This window comes from Clupea harengus, chromosome 19 (assembly GCF_900700415.2).
Source record: "Clupea harengus chromosome 19, Ch_v2.0.2, whole genome shotgun sequence".
Classification (NCBI taxonomy): Eukaryota; Metazoa; Chordata; class Actinopteri; order Clupeiformes; family Clupeidae; genus Clupea; species Clupea harengus.
Genome location: NC_045170.1, coordinates 18,644,988 through 18,671,348, shown reverse-complemented (window position 1 = coordinate 18,671,348; position 26,361 = coordinate 18,644,988). Strand labels below are relative to the sequence as shown.

The window sequence follows — 26,361 nt, the reverse complement described above, 5'->3', positions numbered from 1 at the left end:
GGTAGTCAGATCACAGAGGTCAAAATGTAGTTCAGCAGTTTTGGCACCCAGACTTTGGTCACTGTATATTAGTTGCATTTTTCCAATATATGAACAACATAAACTTTCATATAGTATTGGAATAAAACGAACACACAAGAATTGGGTCTTGCAGCTTGTAAGACCAGCTTTTACAAGACTGACAAATTTGCGTTTATCATTCGCCACATTCGCCTATCTATCACAAGATACAATCATTTAAATAATCGGTGTCAGTTTTATTATTATTTTGCTAGACACGTGTTGATTACTGTATCCCTCCCTAACCACATAGCCTTCTCTCCGATGGCCTATAACATCGTGTCACACGCAGCAGTGAGCCTACTCATCAGCTGTTACTAGAGAATAGATCATCTTCTTGAACATGTGTGTACACTTCGTGGCCAACCTGCCGTCGTAGCTGTTTTTCCGCACGAGTGCCACGTGCAGGAGGCTAGGCTTGCAAAATCTTGGTCCTGACAAATCACAGGTCGAGTCGCCTCTGACTGGTCATGCAAGCAGCCAATCGGGTACAGCCATAACAAAGGTCGGCCAATAACAGCGAAGTGTGTGTAGAGCGCAGCTTAGCACGTGTGTCGTCGCACATGGACTACCTCGTTGGAAAGTATGCTCCCTGGTAGAAAGAAATAGTGACAGCAAAAGAAAAACCAGAGAAGGCTGTTGACTGAAGGTGGTAGGATACAGAGTGAACCGATACCGAGTGAACTTTGTGAAACACCACCGGCGTTATTTACACCTAGAATTTAAAGCTAAAATAGCTGGAGGACCTGTGATTTTTAGACAATTTAAACAGAGCTTTTACTCACACGAGGAGACTTTTGGGCTAACCAGTCTACGGTGCCATCCCTGGCTAAAGGTAAGGAGATGTTTTTTAATGTAACATTCTGAGTGAGTTCATATGGGGGGTGAAATGTCAACATTGTGAATCTATTCCCACAGTATTTAACAAATGCATGACTTGAAATAATGACACTTGAACGTGTTCTTACTCAGGCATAGGACGTCTCCCTTTGTTCTGTCACCTCTAAGCTAGCATCCAGATTTTTAAATATGGATTGGAATTAATTTAGTATTACAGGGCATGGGCCTAGAGTTTATGAAATACACTTTAAAGCGTGTGTAAAGACTGCATGGGAATTAAAACTGACTACATAGATGGTGTTGAAATTACGTAAATCATTACAGATGATATATTCGGCACTATATGTTTTTTTTATCCGCTTCGATGAGGCCAGACAATATCTGACAAAAAGAGTTAAAAAAAATGTGACATATAAAAACCGGTCCTGGTTCCAACAAATGGGCGTGCGTCAGATACACATGCACCCATGTTCACCAATCACGTTCAGAGCTGAGAGAAATGTGAGGCAAGGTGCTACCCGCGCGTGAGGCGAACACGTTGTTACCCGTGCGTGAGGTAAACATGATGTTACTCGTGCATGACTCGTGCATACTTTCACACTTATAATCTTCTTGATTTTTTATGCCCGTGCTCTTCAACATAAATGCGGGTAGAGGTTTTTGGGGAAAGTTCAATTTCTTGACCGTACTATATCTGTAGTTCCCATGTGGCAGCGGCTGAGCCAAACGTGAGAGACTTTGAAATGTCACATCCTGTTCTTTGTTTTTGCCGTGAAACGTCACCAACCTTGCCAGCCCACATTTCTACTCTGCGCCTATATTTCGATCTTTTTTCTAATCTCTTTCTTCTGCATCGTGTTTCTCTTGTATTCAGAAATAGATTAGTGGTTGTTATTGTTCTTGGTAGGGACTTTTTAGTCTGTCTGTAGACAACATTTTCTCTCTGCACAAACCACAACCACTAATTATCCTCCTCTTTTACTGTCTCTCTCCCTCCCTCTAGTAATGCAGTCATTGGACAGCGCCACTAAGTGGTCGTCACGTGAGTCCCTCTCATCCACTCCCAGTCTCCCCTACAGCGAGAGCGATCAGACTGAGGATGAGGATGACGTCTTTTCCTCTGAGGGGGAGGGAGGCAGGGCCCGACAGAAGCGGCTTTCCCTGGCAGCTGCCAGCCCTGCCCGCCTCTGCCCTGCATGGTACCCCAGGTCCTTGCCAGAGGGGCAGCTGGGTGGGGCGGCCCACCGCGGGCAGCCCCCCATTCCAGCCACCGTACCACCCACTGAGGGCGACATGACTTTTGCTCAAAAGGTGAGTGTGTGTGTGTAATTTACTGTTTAAGGTCTCAATTATACTCCCTTGCAGACACATACACACGGACAGCTACGGACACCACAGTATAATAGTTGTTATTATTATACTACTTTCTAGTCCGCTTGGGAGTCCTCTTGGAGGATGCGCTGAGAAACAAAAAGAAACAGTGCAGTGATTTTCCAGCAGTTAGTGCCCTTGTAGCGTAGCAGCCTAGCGGACTTGTCACAACACAATGGGAACAACAAATTGGGAAATGGATGTTGAAGGTACACGGACATCTGCACAGTGCCTCTTGTATAAGATCTGATGACAACATTTCCATCACTCACCAGTACTGCTTTAATTAAAAGTTGACTTGAGAAACTAATTAGTACAGAGATGTAGAAGAGGTCCCAGCCTTGTATTTGGACAGATAGGTGAGAGACAGAGGGGGAAACTGGTTTGGTGAGGTACAGTTCAGGATCCAGTTGTGCAGAATAGTCTGAGGTGTGTGTGTATGTGTGCGTGCACGTGTGGGCTTCACATACATATCTCCCCAACATATGGCATGGCAGTTAATCATTCTTGTCCTCTTATTGTTTTTCAGTGTTCAGAGCTCCAAGTGTACCTCAGGCCACTGCTGGAGCTGCTTAATGGACTCAAAATGGGCAGATTTGAGAAAGGTATAATTCGCATTTCTGTTGATGACTGACATATCCAACCTTTACTTTAGCTATCAATTGTGAGCAGGAGCTGATATGTGTATGCTGCTGGCTCCGGCTGAGTGGCCGCTCCTAATCTCCATTCCAATACCAATTACCGTTCTCCTTTGATTGGCAGGTCTGAATACGTTCCAGCAAAGCGTTGCCATGGATAGACTGCAGAGGATTGTGGGAGTGTTGCAGAAACCTCACTTGGGGTATGTATTCTACAGCCTGTTTATTCTTGCATGTAATTAATATTTAGTTTATAAGCAATGTAATAAAGTTTATTTTTTGGTTTTATAGATATGGTTAGGTTATGAATATAATGAATGATTGTGCGAATGAGATGACAAACCAAAACCCATGACCTATAATAGATATGTATCATCAGTCAGCATCTGAATGGGTGATACTGAGCAACTCAGAGTTTAATGTCCCTTATCTGAATTGTTCAGTCTCTTTCTTATTCCTCTTTTGGTCTGCCTGTCCTCTAAACGTCTCCCTCTTCTTGTTTGTCCCGTAGAGAGAAGTACCTGCAGACACTTGAGCGGATTGAGATGATGCTGAAGGTGTGGTTTCCTCAGGTGCGCCTGGAACTCTGCTTGCCCGCTGAGAGCCAGTGCACCGTCCCCAGCTTTTACGTCCACTGGCACCAGGATCAGCTGCACATGCCTGTCAAAGTGAGTCACTTCTTCTCTCCCCCTTTAACTTGCTGTTTTTATGTCATGTCCTAACTGTGGCTTCAAGTTTAGTTTCCAACATAGCAACGTACCTGAGAAAATAAATTGTATGGAAGAAATAAAAAATATATATGATAAACATATCAAATAAGTAATGCGAAGCCTGATGTTTGTTCAGTGTGGATAATCAGGTTTGTTCTTGGTTCATTTTACTGAAATGTGTGCGGTCTCTGTCTTGGTTCTCAGAAACGCAGGAGGAGCTGTTCAGACTCAGACTCGTCAGGCTCAATTCCCCCAGTCTGCAAGCGGGCCCATATCTCCCCGTGTGGAAATGGCATGGAGACAGCAGAAGACACACCCCTGAGGGAGGAGTCGGTGATATCCAAACACAACGCCAATCTGAGTGCCTCCTTCAGTATCTCCTCGCTCAAGGACAAGCAGAGGGGTTGCTTGCCTCTACTGGTCATCCCACCTCCTTCTGTGGGGAGCCATACTGACACCCAGGACAGCTTCATTTCTTCCACTACCCCCACTTCCCATTCGCCAAACTTTACCCACGCTGAACTCCACCCACTGGGTATCTGCAGCGAACAAGATGCTGTGAGGGACAATGAAGTAGAAGGGGCTAAGGTTAAAGCCACTGAGGCGAGTGAGCACAATTTGAAGGTGGCTGGTCTTACAAATAGTTCATATTGTAGTTTGTCTTGTTGCTCTGAGAACACGTGAGATGCAATGAGATGCCAGTTTATTGATTTATTGTGCTGGATTTTAGAAATTAGACAGCAGTTTGGGTTTTTTTTGAAAGCATGTTGGAAATGGATGCTGAAAACATCTTACTTGATGTCTTATTCTCTTTTTGCTTTAATCATATGGTAAATTCAGATGGCCATAGGAGTATGAAAATCCTAATTCTTCTTGTGAAGTTCGCTGAGGCACTTCATCTAAATCGTACTACTTGAAGATGATATACCGAAATTCCTCAGTGTTAAAGAAGTGGTGTACAAGATTCTCAGAAACAGAAGTTAGTGTTATTGTCAGTTAAACTGGCTGCAGCTACTGTACCTGATTAGCATCACTTGAACCAGGGATGTACTACTGGAATCCCTTGCCCCCTTTTCCACCAACGCAAACTAGGGGGTAGTTCTGGTTCTATGAACCACCATAGAGCCACATCATTACGTCACTGTATACAATAACAATGGTGGACTAGCAAGCAAGCCTAGCTACTAATTTCTCACATCAATGTTATGAACATTGCAAAAAAAAAAATGTAAATGGTGATCACAGTTTTAGTTGGTCACGATAATCCCGCAGCCAGCCCGTCACGGGCCTGTAAGCGGTTCTCGGTTCTAGATCCAGTTTTCCTGGCCGATAGCTGGTTCTTTGGCTGTCAAAATGCAAATAACTGGTTTGAGATTAGGTGCTGGCTCCGAACCAGCCCTCAAACTGCCTTGGTGGGAAAGGTGTAACTCTGAGCCCAGAGATATGGTGGCCATTTTAGTTTTCTGTTTAAAACATGACGATTAGGGGTGTTGTACTTCCGAAAACAATCAAACACAGCTAGAACTGAGGCATAAAACCATCTTTTTTTAAACGGTTGAAGAATACATAACCGACAACTACAACAACGATTAAGAAAACTGCCTGTGGTTCTCTGACCCCTAAGACTTGAATTGTAAACAACCACTACATTTAAAGTGCAAAAGAAGAAATATGATTACATGTGAGGAATGTTTGGGTAAACCGTATAGTCGTGGGCATTTTTTCCAAGGGGTCATTACTTGAAGAAACTGGACTACAATCAGCCTTAAGGTGATCCCTAAAACCCCAGGGACACTGTGTGGGGACATCCAATGAGACTCTGATGATTTGATTATTTATTTTTGTGGTTCACCAGTAACACATGCTGTCATTGTGATGTTTTTCTTATCTTTGCTGTGTTACTTGGTATTCTTTTCTAAGTAAAGAAAAGAGAATTAAGTGTCATTGCTAAATGCGACTTGCACATGAGTATTCAAAGGCTTTCAAAGGATGTGGCCAATTAATTTTTTTGACTAGGAAAGGATATTGTATGTCCCTTTTTAGTTCTGTTTCATTTTTATTTTATTACATTTTTACACTTCTATTATGTTTTCTATTCTGTTTGTTGATATATTTTCTATTGGTCTTTCATATATTACATCTATAAAACACTGATATGATATTGATACTGATATTGGAGCCAGACATGACTGGGAGCTCTTAAATTGTATTCAAATTTTATGTGACTCAAGCGTAAAAAGTCATCTTGATCTTGACACATAGATGGTCATGGTGTCCATATAATTACACTAATTTGTCATCTTTTCTGAGATTAAATTTTCTACAGTGATGATTTCAGATATGACACCATTCGGTACTGTCTTTGTGAATCTGTCCTTTTCTGCTGTGTATCAGTATCATTAAGGGGGGACATTTGGAATGACTGAAAACTGTAGCATACATTTTAAATCTGACTGAAATTTTACCAAGACACTAAGGGGTTTATTGAAAGTATTTGCAATGAGTGGGAAATTACATTGAGAGGTAGTGCCTAGTAGGAATTTGCTGCTATTAGCTTTACATTGTTTTTGTTACTGCAAGATTGCAGCTACCTTTAGGCGACCTTGTATTGAATTCTCAATACTATCCCTATCTTGTTTACCTTAGCACCATATATTTTCATATCCTGTTCTCTTCTGAGATATTTTGCAATGGTATTTGTTGAAAAATAAACCAGTTAGAGCATTTTGATAAATAAAAACTATATAAGCCATATTTTAACAGCGTTTCTACTATTGTCAAATGTTGTTGTCCTTGCATACATTGATTACATGCATGAGGTATAAGGGGTTGACTTTCTTCACTTTTAAGCACAATGCTGAGATTAATGAATTCAATAGCCTTTTCTCATCAATCATGTCAGGGTTAAGGCAATTGCAGAACAAAAGGCACAAGCCTAGATACAGAGTGGCAAATGAAGTAGGCTTACACAAGCAGACACATCTTACAGGCTCAGGGTAGGCAGCTGTGCTGGAACACCAGGGAAATCATACTAGGGCATATACACAACACACTGACTCTTAAGTGCTAACTAAAAATGCATGTAGACATCCACAGAAAGGGATAACACCAATAACTCTAATTTAGAATTCTGAAGACATCAACATTCGCACATGGAACACTGGGAGACACCACATAATTAACACAACAAGGAAGTACACAGTTATTCACACATCACTCCCGCTACACCTCACATAGCCCCCATCAGGTGGATTGTCAGTCCCCTTGACCCACACCTGCAACATTAAGTTTCTAAGGTATGCCGGGAGTTGACGCGGTTACTGTGAGTAGACGCTTGCGGGGTTTAGCCAGGGGGTTAGACCCTCAGGACCCTGCCAACGTTGATACAGCAGCTTTTTCTGCATGGGCCACTGGGAATGGAGAGCTTTGGTTTTGAGATCCAGAGCTAAGAAGGCAGTCCAGGGCGGTTGCTGACCCATCCCCACCCAGGACGGGACCAGGGAAAGGACAGGATCTTGTGCCTGGTCTTGCCAAAGCTGCTTGGTGTCCATGAGCTCCCACTCGCTGGTCTCGCTGGCGGCTGCTCCTCCACTGACGGTGTATTCATTGGCAGCAACGGCGTGCTGGCTTCCCCAAAATGGCTGGCATTGATGCAATGGTTTGTCTTTTCTCTCGTGGGCCTGGTCTCTGTCAAGGGTGGCAGCACAGGAATTTGTTGGGCTATGGACGGCTTATCTTTGATGGGTGGCTTCGATGCTGGTGTGGAGGCCCCCCTCTGGTCAATGGCTGTTTCTCCCAAGCAGTGTGAAGGGCCACGGAAGGGCCTTGAATGAAATTAAAGAAAGTCTTACAAGAGCGTATCGCAGGCCAAGCGGTTCAACACCCATTCTGGCTGGCCAGTATCCAGGATGACTACATCAAATCACACTAAGGAATTTATACAACACACTGACTTTTAATTACAAACTAAAAATACACGTAGATATGAACAGAAACATTCGCACTGTGAGACACCATATAATAAACACAACAAAGAAAGTACACGGCATCACTCCCGTCACACACCACAATATATTGTTATTTCGCTTAATTCTTGGTCATTCTCTCATGCAGGGGTGATATTACGCACCAAAAGAAGACTATGTCTTGTTATGTAAGGATGTGTCGAAATGTATCTTTCTCATTGTGTTACAGTGCTAACCATGTCATCATGGCATAAATGAGGCAGGTCAAACTAACCAGGACAATGTTTATCAAAAGTGGTAAGAGCACCAACTGAACTAAAATCATTTCACTGTCACAAATTGTGATCAGACATAACTGCACATAACTGAAAAGTTTGGCTTTAGGGCAACTGTGAGTTAATTTGGCTTTAACCTATGTATTGTATTTCCCAAGCATTTGAGCTTATTTTGGGTCTGATTAAGATATTTGATAAATAGCAATAAAACGCAGCCACTAATAGATTTCTGAAAATACATTAATTGCTACGACAAACAACAAACCCTAGCAGATTATGGTCCGGGGTCTCCCTCTTCCATACAGGCTCCACTGTCCCTTCATTGGCCCTGTGTCGTGCATCCACTCGATAAACAGAAGTAGTTAACCAGAGAACGGCCTGGAAAATGGCGGCTGGAGGAACTGCGGCAAGCAGTCACAGTAGCCGTGGTTCGGCTGCTGCGCTCGAATCATCTTTAGACCGTCGTTTTCAAGTAGTAACCAGTACTATGGAGTCAATACAAGGATTATCTACATGGTGCATCGACAACAAGAAGTACCATAACAATATCGTACGTGCTTGGTTGAAATGGATCAAAAAATGTGAGTAACGTTAGCCAAATTAACTCGCTACTTGCTAGCTAAATTGCTACCTGGCCTTTTAGCCGTCGAGGATGAGACTGATGGGACCTTAGCATGCTTGTCAGGCTAGCTAGCATAGTATAGCATATTAACCCTCGCCTAAGTTCCCTTACCAATATGCTGTGAACGTTATGGCTTGCTGTAACACCCCAACATATCACATTGAACTTTTTTATGTAACATTCGTTAACATAGACAGTCAGTTCAATTAGTTGTTACGTTGATCCTAGAAATGTTTCCCTATTGTTTTATCCTGTTAACGTTAAGCATAAGTTATTAGAACATTAGCAAGTTTGTTGGTCAGTTAGTCAACTTGCTATGCTATCTGCTAGCTAACTTATGACTAGCCAGTAGCAACCGGAAGCTAACTTTCAATTTCGCAAGGTGTAAGCTAGCTAGGATGGCAAGCATGGTGCTGAAAAGTAGCTATCTAGGTAACCAGTCATTAACTCAGTTTACAGTCTAATTTGTCAGCCTTAAAAGAAGATGCTTGAAGCAAGGTTTATGTTGGTTTTGAGATTTGTTTGTATCTCCCAGTTGATGCTGTGAACTTTGTAATGCTGTCTTAATATCCCCTATTTTCTAACCTTGCTCACAAGGTAGATTGGCTTTCTATCGGATAGCCCCCAGGATATCTCCGCAGCACCTCGACTGATGAATTTGCTACTGGTTAGCTTCCTATAGCAGCCAGAACAACAAAGTAACCGGTAACTTGGCCAAAGACAGTTCTGTATGGATCTTGTCAGCCAACCAAAAAGAATCGTTGGGCTGTTTGCTTGACCAGTAAACTTTAAGATTTGTGTATTGTAATGAATGGAACGTTGTTGACAACTGGAGACGTGTTTCATTCTGAGAAACGTACAAGCAGATTATACACAGTGGGAATTGCCGATGAGTATGTTGTCAAGTGTATGGTTTGGTGATCATGACCTCATGTCAAAGCAATGAACGTTTTTATATAAATATAAAGGTGTGTTTGTTCAGATTAGATCGGTAGTAATTACCTTACGTTGACGATCCTTATCTTGAGGATCATGAAGAGGAACTGGCGGAACAGTAACTCGCTGTCAGTAAAATGTGGCTGTTGTAGCTTTATCACTGTTACAGAGTTGAAAGAAAATCTAGAGCAGTTTTCAGTTGTCAAGGTATGTCCAGCTACCCTCTTCTTGGTCATGCATACATTATGTTGGCCAAAATGAATGGCATTTGTATGCAGAATGATGGTCAGTTAGCACTATGCTGTTTCCCCAGCAGAAAACATCTGTTCTTGATGTATTTACTTCTTTATTGACTCACTAGAACTACTTTGTGTTTGATCATGGCATCAGATGCAGTGATGTTGCTATCTCTGTGATTCTGCTCATGGTTACACCTCAAGCCAGAACTATGTTTTTTTTTAATTGATGCTGGTGCCACTTTTTTGAGTGCCCTGTTCCTGTTGACAATAAAGGGAGTAATGTTGGTGAGTTTGCAGGAGAGTTTCAACAGTCCCAGGCAGGCCTTAGTACTGCAGGTGATTATTGGGTAAGGATTTTGTCAAGCTTGATGTAGCTGTTGGACTCTGTTTGGTCAGCGAACTGTTTGCCTGATGCATGCAGGAGGCTAATCTGATGATGACCTGTTCTTCAGAGGAGTTATGGGTGTGTTTGTGTGTGTTTAACATCAACATGCTATGAAGCAGTGGATTTCAGAGTATGCTGAATCCACATATCAGCATATCCCAGTTAGGGCTGCAACTAACGATTATTTTGGTAATCGATTAATCTATCGACTAATTTTTCGATTAATCGACTAATCTAATGATTATTTCCCATAGCAAATTAAAATAACGACTCAAAATGTTGGAATTTGAATTTCAAATGTATTTGAGTAACAAATGTAATCATAATACATAAATTAAATAGTAATACAAATTAAAGTGCAAATATGCTTTTAAAAGTAAAGAGAAAGTGCAAATAAAGTTTTAAAAGTAACTCAAATTACCAATCAAGCCTCTGCAAGTGCAAAATAACGCAAGAATAACTGGGCTGCAAGTGACATTCAAATTCAACTTATGAAATATATATTTTTTTTACACAATCTTTTGTTTGAAGAATGCTAAGTGGAGGAGGTTAACTATTCAGAACAAACGAAAATACAGGCTACTCTGATAATTCACTGATTTACTACATTGCACTTAACATAAATGAAATAGCGTTAGCAAGCATCCTCCATGAGACGTTCTGTTTTCCAACATGTAAGCTTAAACCTTACTATAAGTTATAGATATATCATATATGTCTATGATAATTGCTGCTAGACACTCACTGTTCTTGTGCTCCCACAGCTCATTCTCTTTGAAATACTGGAATAGTGCTTCTTTAACTACTAATAATTGACCATCATTGAGAAAAATGACAACTTTTCTGTTAGCCATATCTCATATGCAGCAGCTACTAAAGCTAGCTTTGTTTATTGTTTCCATGGTAACATGAGCCGTCTCAGAATAATTCGCTTTTCAGTCGGTCATTTCTGATATGCAGCACATGAAGGTACGAGATCGGAGGGCAAAGAAAACGGTGCATGATTTGTATGCTAGGCTATTTGCAGATTCTGTTCCATTTTTCTCAATGATGGTCAATTATTATTAGTTAAAGATGCACTATTTCGCACTTCCTATAGTACTTTGCAATGCCGAATGAAAATTACCGGTAGCTCTGCTAGCGTCTGCCAAAAAAAAAAAAAAAAAATATTTTTTTTAATATATTTTATGACGCGTCGACAATAAAAATCATCGTCGACAATTTTTCATAATCGACATCGTCGATTACGTCGACTAATCGTTGCAGCTCTAATCCCAGTGCACATTTTGTAGTGACCAGTGATTTGTAGTGTATATATTAGTGCTGTCAGTTTAACGCGTTATTAACGGCGTTAACGCAAACCCATTTTAACGCCGTTAATTTTTTTATCTCGAGATTAACGCGATTTTTTTTGGGTATTAATAATTATTATTTTATTTTTATTTTTTTTAGATTAACGTTCTTTTTGGCCTCGCAAACTGTGTAGTAGGCTAACGTTACGGGTTGAGTGAATGGTGAGCGCGATACGGCGAAATGGATGATAAAAAGCTTCTGAATGGAAAGTTTACTTTTAAAAGTTGTGTGTTGTGCAAAAGAAGCGAGCTTCACTGTTGTCTGAAAATGTCAACAGGCAGCTGGCTGAAAGCAAAGAAGTAGTAGGCTTACCTTTTATTGGTAACCTAACTGTTACGGTTCATTGTTTCTGAAATAAGAGGCCTGACTGCTATGTTCCCAGCAAACTTGAAAAAAAGAAAATATTAAGCCATGGTTTAACTGCACTATAGGCTGAGTCCTTGTTTACCTGAAATGTGCACTTTATAATTGTATTTTGTACCGCCCTGTTTGGCAATGTTAGTTTTCAATAAAATAAAACATTTGCTTAAAGCAAGCCAATCCACTTTTCCATGTTGATAAGGGCATTCAAATGAAGAAAAAAAATGATGGAAAAAATAAATAAACCAAGGGACATTTAGAATAGATACAAATTTGCGATTAATCGCGATAAATTTTGAGTTAACTATGACATAAATGCGATTAAATATTTTTATCGCTTGACAGCACTAGTATATATACATACATACATATATGTAGCACCTCTTTTTTGCACTTAACCCAGTCTTATTATAGGGAAGTCATACATCATATGGTGCACTAACATCTTAAGACTACTGTTGTGACATCATTGAGAGAACTTGGTTGCGTGTCTGCCTGACATTTCAGGGCTCAACATGGACTTTTAGGAGTGGTTGCCAAGCTTTGTATGAATGGTTACCAAAGCCGACTGAGGTGTCTGTGTGTCTGTGTGTGCGTTCTACAATAATGAGCAAACCAATTAGAAGGCTATGTGAACACAAGTTTGTATTTATTTCACCTTCCCCATTAGCCGAATTCACAAAACCTCAGTTGAATTGTTAAGGGCTAAGCAGAGCAAGTCATATAAGCTGAGCATCGCAGTGCTTGATTTTTTTTACAAGGATTCCAGTAGGTTAATGTTTGCATTACTATCTGATCTTTCATCTTCAAAGTTTGTCTTTCTTGTAAGCCAAAATTGTATCAGAGAAAAATCTTAATGATTATCACTGGCGAGCACAAAGTTCTTGATGTGTTTCCATCCCGGAAAACACAGAACTACATAGGGCATATCCTGGATGGCTAGTGGGAAAGACACACCTGTGGTGTGTTTATCTGTCCTTCACATGACCATATGATATCAAAATTAGTTTGAGGATGGCATCAAAACTAGTTGCCTATAAAATCATACCTCAAAAAGTGTCAAATTGTTGCATAGTGTTACTTTGATGTCAAGCCCTGTACTTTATCGACAATGAAGGCCTGTTATGAAGAACGACCACATTACTCTGAAGGAGACCCAGTATTCAAGGCTTCCTTCCTTATATTGGATTTGTGGTGCTATTCTGGATATTGCAATGAAGACACTCCACCGATCGATGCCTTCATTGTCTGTCCAGTGCAGGGCATTAGCTGATTCAGCAGATTCTGTGAAGGTAGTATGTTTGCTTGTTTGTTGTAGATTACTTAACTCTTTTGTTTTGAGAGTAAATATGGGCCATTAATGCCAACACTTAATTTTGCTGGCCTGCAGTGTGTGTGTGTGTGTGTGTGTGTGTGTGTGTGTGTGTGTGTGTTTGTGTTTGCTGCTGTTTCCATGGTGGCAACTGTGTTAGTTGAATCACAATATAAAAGTTAACAGGTGGTCTGGTGATGGCACTAATTCTCATAATGATTTAACACAACTCACAAGCCAAGTGTCTTTTTAATGCACATTTTGAACATCTGAATAGGAAATCCTGAGTGGAAAAAGTGCATAAAGTGTTCTAAGCCGAAAAATAAATTAATTTGCAAGAGCGCGGTGGATTAACTACCAATTTGGCATAGAGTAAAATGGGACTAAGGTTAATGAAAACTATTTTATTCACATCAAATCGCATTTGCTATTAAAGGTGCCCTGACAACCTGTTTTGAACCCACAGCTGTTTTATCTCCCTTGATTAGGAGAGTGTTCATTTTCAATTTGGATAATGGAAATGCACACACACTCGCATTTCCTTTAAATTATGTGATTGAGTTGGATGGAAACCCACCTGCAGTCTCATCAGTAAAGCAGCATTTATAGGCCTATTTAAAAAAAAAAACACACAACACACACATAACAACATTAGTAACAGTAGGCTACTACTTCAGAGTACAGTATACAAATCCGTATTCGCTCTGGCCTAATTTTTGATTTATATCATTTTTGTATATTGAGTCAGAATCTCCTTGCTTACCCAATAAACTGATCACTTTAATTTGCATTCAGCTCGATCCATGGTTGCTTCCATTACCACAAATGCATATGTTGAGATGTTGCCTTTTTTAAATTCCTGATTGTGCTGATTTTATCATACTCTTCCAGTTGATGCTAGCGAATTAATTTGTCAGCAGTAGGAATGAATGTGTTGTGTAGAAGAAATAATGAAACAGATCTGGCTCAGGAAGAGACCAGAGAGCAGTCTTTCTTTAGCTTTGGATATCCATATCCTTCATCATGTGTTGGAATGAAATTTCTGCACATAATTAGCTGTGAAAGCACCTGCTGTTTGTGAACCCTGTGTCAGAGTCTATTTAGCGATGTTGGATTTAATGTAAAAAAGTAACTTTGCGGAAGTGGTTAGAGTTCTACTTCATTCTTGATGTGGAGGGGGAGTTGCAGGCAGGTCTGTCTCTTAAATTGGTTGTTTTTTGACTTGGACTTGTGGCTGGGCCCCTTAAATGTAAAGTGTATGTTGTCGAAATGGGTACTTTGGCAGCAAGAGTAACAATAACACCTAGTAATCTGCCTATGGTAAGGCAGACCTCTTTGTAATGTGGTGGCGTTGGTGTGATTGAAGTTATGATGGAGCTTGTTCGGTCCAGCTGGTCCACTGAGAAATTAAACCTATGTCTGTAAATGAGATCATCTCAGACAGTATGATCTGCCAGAGCATGCAGTGTGGTGGCGGATGGATTATTATGGAACAGTCTGGGATTGATGTCTGTGTTGATACATGCTGATGTGGATGACGAAACGTTGGGGGAAAGACAGAGTGACTGTTAGTCGGCAGACTGGTGGTCACCCTGGGTAAACTGGCACCTGAGGATCAAAATACTGGGAAGCAGACATCTGTCAGTGGGTTTGTGATGAGCGTCTGATTTGGGTGTTGCACAAACAAAATGCTTAAATTACAGTGAGTTAGTTTGCGGATGCCTTCTAAGAGATACAACAGGCAACAGCTTACTAATAAATAAAACATTAATAAAACATTCAAAATTAGTTGACAGTCTTTTTATTGTGCGCAAAATGCTACATAACTTACCCAGATCAAAGCACAAATTTCATCATCTGTCCATTTATTAAGTTTTAAGGTCCTGTACTTATTTCAATGTGTAAAAGATTGTGTGATCATACTAAATTTAATTGTATTTTATAAATGAATTTCACTTTCTTATGAAAACTTCTTGCTAACAAATAAAACCTAGTGGTTGGAAGGATATTGTATGAAGATTTAATTTAATTCCTTAAATACAGTCTTTTAATGTAATCTAATTGTTGTTGCTCTTAATATGCCTCATATGATTTATAAAAAAGAATGTTTCACAAATGTAAGTGCCTCATATCTCATTAATGCATTTGCACCTGTAGGGCACCTGCATGTGCAAATGAGTTTAGGTGGCACTGTTGTAACCGTGGTTACACATGAGGGAGTAAACAAACACAACCCAAAATCAAAGCGCTTGTTTTGCAAGTCATATTATGTCCCACTGTAAATCTATTTGGGATGAAACAGTTATCGGCTTCATGGTAAATCCCGGCAAAATTCCAGATCATTCTCTCATTTAACACTGCCCATCATCAACCAAAGTTAGCAACAGTCTCCCAGGCGCAGGTGCAGCATGTAATGAATGTGGGTTGTGTTTTGACAGTGAAACCATGGAGACAGGCAGTGACAATGCTCTGGAGGTTTTTCAGCCTAAGAGAACTAAGTCTGAGGTGTGGGTGTATTTTGTTTTTTTATAAGAGCGTTGGTGTTTAATTGTTTGTGTTCTTCTGGTTAAGCATCATGCATCAGCTGCACATATTCATTTTGGGTTGACACTCAGTAAGTTTATGGGTTCACCCCATCATATAATACTCTTTCTGTGGTACAAACCTTGTACTAACACTTATTGTGCTTTTTTAAATCTTTATTTTTCACTGAATCCCTGTCAGTGGTATGCAACAGCCTTTCTCACTTTGTTTACTCTTAGCAGGGAAATGTCAGCTGGGGTGTCTAACCGACTATCCCTTATTGGTTTAATTGGCAACCATGTGTTGGGGCTTTTTGTAGCCTGGTCGACATGTCTTTAGTAGCAAGTGGAATGAAACAAACAAACCACTTTTGATTCAAAATTGTTCAGGTGCACTGCAACTGTGCTTTGTATGCATTTTATGAAGGTGTAATGTTGGAATGTTTCATAATAACATGACACCCATTCTTGAATTAAGTTATGATATTATGTGTTGTCTGATGGGATAGTTATTTACCCACCTATTTTGCTTTCTTATATATAGATCCTGTTGCGTATGCTGTTCTTCAGCTGGTCTCAGTGGTGTTATCAATTATTCATTGATCATTTAAATCATCATTTAGATCAATTCGCTTTTGGGTGATTACACCTAAGGTAAGCAATGCTGTCATGATGTCAGTGTAGGGTAAATGTTACATCACAAACAAGTGTCAGGATTGCCATTGAGCCTTAAGTACTTAAACAGGAACTCTTTACTCATTTTCAATGTCCATACTTTTATTTTGGGGGGATACTAGAATAGATTTACATGCTTAAATGATCCAAAAACTCTCCAAAAAAAGTATTTTTCTCACACTGAATATCTGTGTTCGCCCTCTGTCTGAAATGCTTTGTTAGAGCTTGTTAGCCTTAAAAGAGTGGCTAACATGTATGCCAACCCATAGTACAATGCCATCAGGTAAAAAGTAGCATACTGTTATTTCTCCAAGTTTTTGGTGAATACAGTCTGATTTAAACCCATAAGGATGAATTATGTTCGACAGCTTCAGCAAACCAAAAGATCCACAGCAGAGACACCGGGGAAGCAGACCTAATTTCCATAAGTTTGATTATAAACTCTCCCACTGCCTCTGTTTATTGACTTTGGCTTTAATGCGGTCAGTGCCGCACAGAAAGGCCAACTTGCTGATGTGCCTGGCTGGCAGTCAGAGGTTATCAAACCTTAATGTTGGCTCCGTAAAAGGGCAAACCTGCAGTAGAGCTGCAGAAGTGTTTTATATATGCCTATAATTTAATCGCAAGACATTTTCCTTTTGTGATTGGCATCTGCCTAACGACTTATTTTCCTTCATTCTACATATATGTATATATATTAGTAGGGCTGAACGATTAATTGCATTTGCGATTTAATCGCGATATGATAGAACGCGATTTTCTAACCGCAACGTTCGCGATTAAAAAACGTGGTCTAAAAAAAAAAAAAAAAAATTTTTTTTTTTTTTTTTTTTTTAAGATGGTACATTTTGCACACAGTGTTTAAAAAGTGCATGCCTAGTGTTTATACTTAAAATGACTTTTTTTAAATTACTTAAATGCACAGTGGCAAAGCCACCAATTTGTTGTTCTTGTTTCTGTAATGATCAGTTAAATAAAAATGTAAAATGTGGGAAAGAATATTTTACACTAAATGTATCTAATATTGTGTTGGTCATATTTAAATCATTCATTACGTTTTGCTGGGAAAAAAAGAGGATAAAAAAAAAAATCGCATATTAAATCGCAATCGCAATATTTTGGTAAAAATTTGCAATTAGATTATTTTCCCAAATCGTTCAGCCCTATATATTAGTGTTTGGAGAAGTATGATTCAACATTCAAGTGTTAGGCTATGTTCTTCAAGTATTGAATATGAAATAATATGAGCAGGTAATGTAATGTTAGCCCAAATTTTATTTTTGATTGCCAGTCAGAATGGGTTGATCGGTTTACAGAGTGCATAGCCTGAGTGGCTAGTGGGAATGACCGGTATGTTTATCTGTCCATGTGACCATATAACCTCAAAATGAATTTGAAGGTGATGGCAAAACCAGTTTCCTATGAAAACATCACTTCAAAAATAGGTGACTTCTGAACATCTGATTGGTTGAAGGCTGATGCTTGATGTGACACTTTCTGGGCCCATCTCTGTGATGTTGCCCAGAATGTTTAGTGAACCTGACTGATAGAATCCTTAGCTCAGATCTTTCCACATGAAGATGCTCTTGATCTAATTGTATGCAGAGCAAGGACTGTCTCTTGGATTAAAGTGGCATATGGTAATATTAGGATGCTAGTTGATGTGGTAATTGGGTTTGGCAGAACCTGTCCTACCCTGGTCTTCTGTAATCAGACGTACATTAACATACATGTTCTTGGACACCCATAGTAAAATGTGGACCAAATGTGGGCAAGAATGAATATACGGTTTAAAGCCGTTGGGATTTGTAGACCTGTCCAAATGCCTCTGAAGGCAGGGCTTGAAGGACAATTGAAAGCCTTTGGCAAATAGTACGGTGAGATGCGGGAATTAAGGGTGGATCGTAAAGGAAAGCCAATAGGCATAGCTTTGTTGGGGTTCATTTTCAATGCACTTCTAATCCACAATTTCAAAGAGCTGGATTTAGACTGAGCTCTCATCACATATTGCCAAAAGTTGCATCTATCCCCAACTTTTTTTCTTTATTATACAAATCTAAACAATATGGATGATGGTTAATCTCACAGTAACAACCAGTCTGTTAGATCTACGTCTGTGTTTTCTAGTTAGTCTATCTATCCCACTGAAACCAATAGCAAGACTTTCTTTTCTTTAGAATATCCTCCATTTCAGTGAGTGTCGAGGTGGCCTGTCTGCCTACATGTACATTGGTGATACAAAATTGGATGTGTTAATGTACTTTTTATTTAATTTTTTTTATAAACAGTCTTTCAATAGCAGGTAGGCTGCTCCGCTGTGTTCATTGTTCTGCACAAAGTAGTAACACTGTTTTGGTCTCCTGTTTTCTCCTCTCCAGCTGATTCCACTCACCAGCTTAACCTCTTCTACCTGGCCAATGATGTGATCCAGAACTGCAAGAGGAAAAATGCCATTGTCTACCGCACTTCCTTTACTACTGTGCTGCCTGATGCCATGGAGATCTTTAAGTAAGTCTGCAGATGCCTGCTCAGTTGGCCACTGGCCATTCATGTTGTATATTTGTATAAATCCATTATATTTTACGCCTTTGGATGCACAGGTCGGCAGTCAAAAGTGATCGTTTCTACAGTGGTGGTGGTCGGGTCATGCCAGTTGAGCTACCGGAGTTATATAGCTAGTTCGAAGGGATAGCTTAGACAAAATATGTTAATAATATCATTATTTTTAAAACTTCATGATTGTGGTCACCCACAAGTGTAATGCATGCCAGTACAGCAAAGATATAAACTATAACATGTTTATGCATGTAAGCCTAAAATTTAACATGTGTATGTTTATGTATAGAATTACATCGTACTTCATTAGATATTAGGCTACTGCATGGCCTTACATTAAAAAGCCATTTGACCTACCTAAACACCAGTAGACTTAGATGAAATATAGACCTACTGCCTGTTCTCTTGTGGAATACTTTTTGAGACATCAGATTTGAATACCAGTTTTAGGTAAATAGGTAGTAGGTAGTTAGATATATTTTAAAGATATTTTCAATGTTCATAATTTTGATTTAGGGGTCCACTGGAAATAAGTCTCCAGGAAAAATGCTCTATATCAGCCCTGGTTCCTTTAACAGGAACCACTGGAGAAATGACTATTGACCTTGACTTGGTTATTGTAGGGCACCTGTGCCTTCTCATCTCTCCCCAGTCCCCTTTTCTTCTCTGTAACCCCTCTCTCCCTTACCCCCACAGTGCTGTGGATGACCCCAAGGTCCACAGGGCGGTGGAGAGAACGCTGACCATCTGGGAGGAGCGGAACGTCTACTCCGAGGATTTCATCACCAAGCTCAGGACTGCTGTGCAGGAGAAGGAGCCTCCTGAGGAGGCAGGTCAGTACCCTGGAGGGCCCCTGTGCTCCACTGCTCCTCATTTCAATTTTTATTTAGTTTTTCAATTTACATTATTATTTGTTTTATATATTTTTCATTACAGTTGTCTCATTGTTTCATTATTTTATTTATTATTTAGTTAGGTTTATACATGTTGTTTTACATTTTATTTAAAGCTTCTGTCCTCTCAGTCCTGCACACAGAGAGCCACTTTCTCCCCAGTCAATATCAAATGTTACTGCAGTTCATTTGGTTACATCCAAAGGTTCAATGATCCACTCCCACGCTTGAGCAGAGAGCTTATGTGTCTCTGTTTCTGTGTGTTTGTGAGCAAAGGGGACCATACTGAGTCATGGAATGTTTTTCTGTTTTAGCGGTCTCGACTCCTGTCGCACCCCCCACCACTGCCGCCCCCATAATCACTGCTGCGCAGAAGTCCAGGATAGTTGCAGAGTTTGTGGTAAGTGCGTGTCTGTGTGTTCTCTAAAGACCTTGCAGTAGTAGTCTCCCATATCCTAGTCTAGCTCACTATGCAGAGTGGACATTCCGAAGAGCATCCAGTAAGCTCTGTCTAAATTTGTATTTGTATTGGCCCTACAGACACGCCTCGATTTGTATGCCTTTTTTAACACAAAAAAAGGTTACTGTCATGCAAGTGAGCCCTGTAAAGAAAAAACAGAGGTCACGTCACATGACTCATTGTAATACATAGAGGGTTCTGAGGAGCGTGAGGTAACAGCACATGTTGCTGCAGCCCTGCTCACTAATGATGCTCTGTATGGTAGTCATTGGCTTCACTTGTACTAATGGCCCCACTCTCTCTGGTTCTTAGTCCCAGTCCTTCATGCAGAAGTTACAGAAGCACAGTTCCTCTGTGGATGAGGTGGACCTCCGGGAGAAGCAGCTAGCTGCCATGAGGGTGGACGTGTGCAGTTCAGAGGCCCTGAAGAAGCTGAAAGGTTTGTAGAAACATCCAGGTTTTAGAGTTTCATAGGTCTCAGGCTCATTTTAGTTTACCTTAGGTTTACCTTTAGTAAACAATGGCTGATTTGTTATTAGTGTATGGAGTTCAGTGTATACCATCAGTGTGTGCTATCCTTCTATCTCTCCCCTCTTGCAGATAAAGCGGGGGGTAAGAAGTTTGCCAAGGACTTTGAAGAAGGCAGTGCTAAGCTGCAGGAGTATGTGTCCGTACTGGATGGGCAGGTGAAGAAGGGCCCAGCCCTGCTGGAGGCCCTGCAGAATGCAGACATCTTCTATGAGATGCAGTACAAGGAGGTCAAAATAGTCACCAAAGTGAGTAACGGCTGTATCCTGTACTGGTTAAGAGGAGCTTTTCTGCACTTGAGCCAAACGGCAGAGAAGTAAAACAAGAGGTGCCTTTCGTCCCGGGCTATAGGCATGAGACCATACAGTCTGACCGTTATATGATATGTGCTCTGATACAGGGTTCACTATACCTATACAATATTCCAAAAAAATATTCCTGCTTTGTTGTTTGTAACACTTGGCATCATAGTTACCTGATTTTTTTTACTTAACACTTTAATAAACAACAGGTAGTTTTGTTGCTCAAAAAACAGACATGATTGAACTTGCAATTGGTATTGGTGGGTCAAAGCCTGTAAGTTTGTTTTATTTCCCTCTGAAGAAATGGTCTGATACATTTGACATACAGTGGCCACTCCAACAAACAGCACAGACTCTTACCCACCACCCATGATCCCCCTCTCTCAGGCCTATGAAACCTTTGCCAACCGGGTGACTCACCTGAAGCGAAAACTGGACACCCTGAAAACCAGCCTCCCCTCCCTCGATGACTCGCCAGTCCCCTCCCCTTGTGCGGATGCACCTTCCCCGACCGGCTCGGAATCCCCCTTCCGCAGCCTCGCTCCTCCCGACCCCGACTTGGACGGCGCTGCCATGGACGACGACCCCGAACCCTTCATCTACCTGGGAGACGCCCCCAGCCCCCTGTCCTCTGCGGGGGGATCCCCAAAACCAGGTGTGGCAGTCGGGCAGACGGACAATCGAGAGGAGGAGGACATGGACATGGACCTATCCGATGTGGAGGAGACTGAGGGTGGAGGCATCATAGGTAAGAACGGAAGACCCTGGACAGAGCAGTGCGGAGTGTGAAAAGAAGGACTAGTTTTGGGACAGAATAAAAGAGCAGTGAAGGAAAGACTAGGGGGATTAATAGGGAGAAGTGAGAAATGACAGAAGAGATTTTGAAAGGAAGAGGCAATGAGGTTCTGGTAAGTTTTAACAGCGGTGATACATATGTGATGGGGGATGGGGCAGAGCTGTATGAAAGAGGAACGTGTAAGGTACAGGACGGGAATGTAAAAGACGAGGCAGATGAGTGTGAAAAACGTAGTGTGACGTACGACGGGGAAGGATTACCTGAATGAGACTAATGTGATCTGTGATCTTATGTTCCCGTCTCACTCATTTATAAATAGTTATTTGTCACATGCTTGCAGTGACGTGGCTAAGGCTCCAATTGAACATCCTGTTCTTAATCTTTTGTCAGTGACGGCACCTACAACCTTGCTTTCCCACTTTCAATCTTACTATGGCAAGCTTTTGTTGAATGATTGTCGTTTACTGTGAAAAAAAAACAGTGATAAAGAAATTATAAGGCAATTGGAATTGGGTATAATTCTGGGCTAAGGTTTTTTGTTGTTGTTGTGGTTGTTGTTGTTTTAAGGCTACTTAAGCCATGTTTTTGCTGCAACAGTTGTAACTGTTAACATTAATATTTATCTTTTTTTTTTTTTCTTCCTGAGCAGTAGACGAGCAAGTGAAAACACCCATCGTCCCTGTGGTGTCCAATCCTGCCCCAGCACCTATTGCCACTCAACCTGCACCAGCCAATGAGGCTGCACCAGTAAAGCAGACCACTACTCCATCTGAGACTGCTGCGGCTGCTACCACCGTTGCCCCAGTGGCACAGACGATCCCACCAAATCTGGCCAACGTTGACCTTGGGAAGATCAGCTCCATTCTTAACTCCATCATGAAGAACACAGGTCTGTTGAAACTTGTCTGGATTAGACAATTGAGCAGATTTTACCTGGTCATGTTCTTTGGAGTGGCATGCTCACTCTCAAAAAACAAATGTATTTCATGCATCAAGTAATTTGGGGTAATCTGAAAATCTCGTTTTGTTATTGAAATTTAGTTATCAACATCAGTCATATGTTGACAGTTGAAAGTGCATCTAATCTCTCTTTTACAATGTTTGTTTTCAACACACGAGAGTCAGTGCTTACCAAGTAATGATAGATCCATCATATCTGATATCAGCCTCTTTGTGTTGTCCTACAGCAGCGAGCTCAGGCTCTCGACCCTCCAGTGAGTCGCCAGTTGCCACCAACCCCCCGGCACCATCTCTGAAGAGCCCAGCACCGCCCCCCCAGAGCTCTAGCTCTCTGGCCAGCATTCTCTCCAAAGTAGACACCAAGACCATCCTCAGTGCTCTCTCCAGAACTCAAGGACAGACCGGAGGACTGCAGGGTAAGGAGAAAGGGCTGTGGTGGGAAAGATGGAAGGAGAGGAAGATTACAGAATCTTATTCCAATAAGCCTTTAGATTCCTCAGAGGTATTATCTTGAGATGATGATGGGGAAACGAGATCAGAGGATATGTATAAATGAGTACGTGAATGACCATAGAGTGGGGGCTTTGGAGAATAATTTGGGAAGGGGAGGGCTTTTATCATAACAAGGAATACTTAAGTGTATTTATAGTGATGTCATCTTTGCTATGATTTAAAAAAAATGTTGTTTAGATGTTTTTATTTCATCCTTCAATTGTATCCATTTTCCTTCTCTTTGCACAGGCTTCTCCTCCATTCTGAATAGTCAAACCACAGCCAGTCCTCCTACAAACACAGAACTGCCCAATATCTCTTTTCCGGCACCTTCTAATGATCCAGTCCCTACCACCCTCAATGCAACCTCCTCCCTGGCACCATCTCCAATAGGAAACAGCTCCAACCTGCAAGAGACCGGTCCTTCCTCCTTCGTGCCTTCACAAGCTCGTAGTAATATACAGGGCAGGCCACTTCCAGAGAACCCTGGTATTCAAGAACCCTTGGCTCCTTTGTCTTCTAATCTTGACTCAAGGCTTCACAACTTTTTCCAGGGGAACCAGGGCTTGCGTGACTATGGCTTGGGCTTCAACTCAGAGCCTCCTAGTCAAAGGGGCAGTTCTATACTCACTGTTCCTTCAGGACAGGTTCCTGTTAGCAACAGCCCTTCTTTGGGGCAAGAGAACTTGGATGGCACCCCTGTAAGGGATGAGTCTGGGGGCACTCCCACTCAAGATGAAGTCACAGATGACGAAGGGAATGTACTGTCCATGTTCCAGGGTGGAGCTCCAAAAACCGGCATGAACAATCCTGCTTCAACCTTAGGGTCCAGCCATGCCTCTTCTGCATACGATAATGAATTTAGGAGAGATTTAAATACCCAGTCGTCATTGTATGGAACTTCAAATGGCAGACAGTTCCGTCAGGTTGGCTACAATGGGATGGGCAAACTGAGTGGACCCTCTGGTTCTGAACTTGCAGTGGATCGGTACCAAACCCATGTCCCCAACACAGTTCCTGGTGGCAGGCTACCACCCATCAATCAGGTGGGTCCTACTGAGTCAAGACTTGGCCCAAACATGGAAAAGGGTGGTTGGTACGGCCAGCCTTACATGGACGAGCACAGTGACTCAAACCCGGCCACGTCATTGAACTATGGGGAGGAGCGACGAGATCCTGAAGCCCTCCACCAATCTACATCTCTCCCTCCCCCTAACTTTTTCAACACACCTTTGCCACCCATCCCGCAACTCCCTCCCCCACCGAAGGAGCTCTTGTCAGACCCCCCTGAAACATCCAACCGCCCTGATGAGTATGATCCATCGCACTTTGACCCTGTTCGAGAGGACCTACTTCTGCCATACCCTGAGCCCGAGGAGATGGGGCACCCAGGCGAACCCCCATTCTCCCATCCACATCCACATTCGTATCCCCATCCCCATCCCCGGCCACCAGGACCTGGACTCGGTGGGTGCCCCAGACCGCCCCTGCATCACCCTCGTGCCCCTCTTCATCACCTTCCTCGCCGAGCCATCTCCCCCCCACGAGGCCCCATGGGCGACTATCATGACTCTCACAGCCCCCAACCTGCTCCTGTTAGGCAGGGTTACTACGAAGACCGCAGCCCCTCCCCTCCTCCATTTGAGGACCCCTACTTTGACCGCTATTACGATCAAGAAGCCCGGAGCCCTTCTCCACCTCCTTACCCGTACCGACGACCCCTGTCTCCACGTGCCCACCCACCTGACTACGATGTCTATGACCTCCAACCCCCTGAGCACCGGCATCCCCCACATCCCTTCCATCCTGGTCCTCCACGTCCAATGGCCCCCACTGACTTCTTTCCTCAGAGGCCTATGGGGCCTAGGCGGCCCATGCACCCGCGACCACCGCACCATCCTCACGACCCCTACCGCCTGCCCATGAAACGCCCAGGTCCTCCCTTTGGGGGTCCTCCAAGAATGGGTGGTCCGTTTTACCCTCCAAAGAGACCCTTCTTGCCCCCTCGCTATTGACTTTGCTGAGGAAGTGTGTCAGTGGTCGGACGATCACACACTTGGTGAACTCATGTCCTGTTCAAAGTAGCTACGTGTCATTCTGCCTGTAGCTACTGGAAGAGGATCAGTTGTGTTGATTTGAAGCTCTATGAAACTTGTTCGCCTCCTTGATCTTGCTCAGTCAGTAAGAGGGACCATATACAATGTCTGTCCATACACAGACAAACACACACACTAGAGTGTGCTGGAGGCTGGCTTACAGACATGGAATCTCCTGGTCACACACTGCTAGTCTCAGAGCCCAAGCCATCTGCAAGCATTCATCTGTGCTACCTGGTAGACGTACCTTCTGATGAAGATGAGGGAGGGAGAATATCTGAAGATGATGAAGGTTCGGGAGGAGTGGAAAGATGGTGTGGAGGCAGAGAGACGAGATGGGCCCTCAAGATAAAGACAGAAGATGAGAGGTGGTTATTATTTTCTGTTTGATATTCATGTTGTTTTGCAAAAGCATCTCACAGTTTCATGCCCTTTCTGTACCGAAAGGGTCGCTGTGCATGGTTTCTCAACTGCATGTATTTCAAAACCGTGAAAACCTTTCAGGACCGTCTAGACTTATGCCATTAAATATGTGTAACCCGCACATATCTATTCCAGCTATTTGAGATGGCTTTCAGGTAACCTCCCTTCAGTCGATACATACATTTATTCATGTATGTGGACTGAAGAAGAATGTTGTTTCCAGTTAAAATGTATTATTTTTGTAAAGGTAGTTCAGCCATTATTAGTGACAGAATGTAGTTTGAGGCCCAAGAAATGTTTAAGGATTAAAGAAAATGTTAAGATGTAAATATAGCCGTCCGACTGCCTCCCTCAAGTTTTTTTGTTAGTTTTTACCTCCATGCGAAATGCCAGCTAACCCTGGAAGAGAGTAGCCTATTTTGCGTAATTGAGTTGGCAGGACAGGGAAGGGAAGGGCAGGTGCGAAGAAGACAAAGAAGAAATTTCACCCGAATCCACTGCACTGCTGAAGAGAACGGTGTCCGAAGAGTGTTGGCTGGAGTCTTGCTTTTTATTTGCTCTGACTTTAATAAAGACCTGCTTTTGGAACAAA

The 26,361-nt window shown here is 41.9% G+C and overlaps 3 protein-coding genes and 1 long non-coding RNA gene across 12 annotated transcripts in view; 3 read left to right on the top strand and 1 right to left on the bottom strand.

Annotated features, from left to right (window-relative positions):
- The first annotated feature begins 612 nt into the window (after positions 1-612).
- On the top strand, positions 613-5,702 carry ciarta (circadian associated repressor of transcription a). 2 transcript variants are annotated; one of them, XM_012828933.3, is made up of 6 exons: positions 613-895; positions 1,904-2,211; positions 2,801-2,876; positions 3,034-3,112; positions 3,421-3,577; positions 3,824-5,702. In XM_012828933.3, exons 2-6 carry the CDS (start codon positions 1,906-1,908, stop codon positions 4,301-4,303), a joined length of 1,098 nt encoding a protein of 365 aa, XP_012684387.1. In that variant the 5' UTR covers positions 613-895; positions 1,904-1,905; the 3' UTR covers positions 4,304-5,702. The 2 variants fall into 2 exon arrangements, with proteins under 2 accessions (XP_012684387.1, XP_012684388.1); XM_012828934.3 differs by lacking the exon at positions 613-895 and adding an exon at positions 937-1,456.
- Positions 5,689-8,229, bottom strand: LOC122133785. The gene is made up of 2 exons (XR_006152987.1): positions 8,125-8,229; positions 5,689-7,443 (listed from the first exon to the last, which is right to left on the bottom strand). It is a non-coding gene; the product is annotated as an uncharacterized LOC122133785 (long non-coding RNA).
- Positions 7,953-26,361, top strand: rprd2a (regulation of nuclear pre-mRNA domain containing 2a). Its single transcript, XM_031586237.2, has 10 exons — positions 7,953-8,440; positions 18,642-18,771; positions 19,516-19,652; positions 20,027-20,112; positions 20,485-20,611; positions 20,773-20,948; positions 21,390-21,750; positions 22,448-22,687; positions 22,986-23,174; positions 23,500-26,361. The coding sequence occupies exons 1-10, from the start codon at positions 8,245-8,247 to the stop codon at positions 25,263-25,265; spliced, it is 3,408 nt and encodes a 1,135-aa protein (XP_031442097.1). The 5' UTR covers positions 7,953-8,244; the 3' UTR covers positions 25,266-26,361.
- Positions 25,302-26,361, top strand: part of celf3a (cugbp, Elav-like family member 3a) — a 34,650-nt gene continuing 33,590 nt past the window's right edge. For 2 of the 8 annotated variants that reach the window (XR_004165856.2, XM_031586238.2), the window contains exon 1: positions 25,303-25,714. Coding sequence is in view for 7 of the 8 variants with exons in the window: in XM_031586238.2 (XP_031442098.1) it covers positions 25,708-25,714 (7 nt within the window). In the remaining variant the exon portion in view is untranslated. Of the gene's footprint in view, positions 25,715-26,361 lie in introns of all 8 variants that reach the window. The other 6 variants (XM_031586240.2, XM_012828932.3, XM_031586245.2 and 3 more) reach the window with 4 other exon arrangements.

Excerpts from the sequence above, each read along its gene's own strand:
- ciarta (XM_012828933.3), top strand. The coding sequence starts at position 1,906 with ATGCAGTCATTGGACAGCGCCACTAAGTGGTCGTCACGTGAGTCCCTC. Across the intron at positions 2,212-2,800 it reads ACATGACTTTTGCTCAAAAG|TGTTCAGAGCTCCAAGTGTA; the intron begins GTGAGTGTGTGT and ends ATTGTTTTTCAG. Across the intron at positions 3,578-3,823 it reads AGCTGCACATGCCTGTCAAA|AAACGCAGGAGGAGCTGTTC; the intron begins GTGAGTCACTTC and ends CTTGGTTCTCAG.
- rprd2a (XM_031586237.2), top strand. The coding sequence starts at position 8,245 with ATGGCGGCTGGAGGAACTGCGGCAAGCAGTCACAGTAGCCGTGGTTCG. Across the intron at positions 18,772-19,515 it reads GATGCCATGGAGATCTTTAA|TGCTGTGGATGACCCCAAGG; the intron begins GTAAGTCTGCAG and ends TTACCCCCACAG. Across the intron at positions 23,175-23,499 it reads ACAGACCGGAGGACTGCAGG|GCTTCTCCTCCATTCTGAAT; the intron begins GTAAGGAGAAAG and ends CTCTTTGCACAG.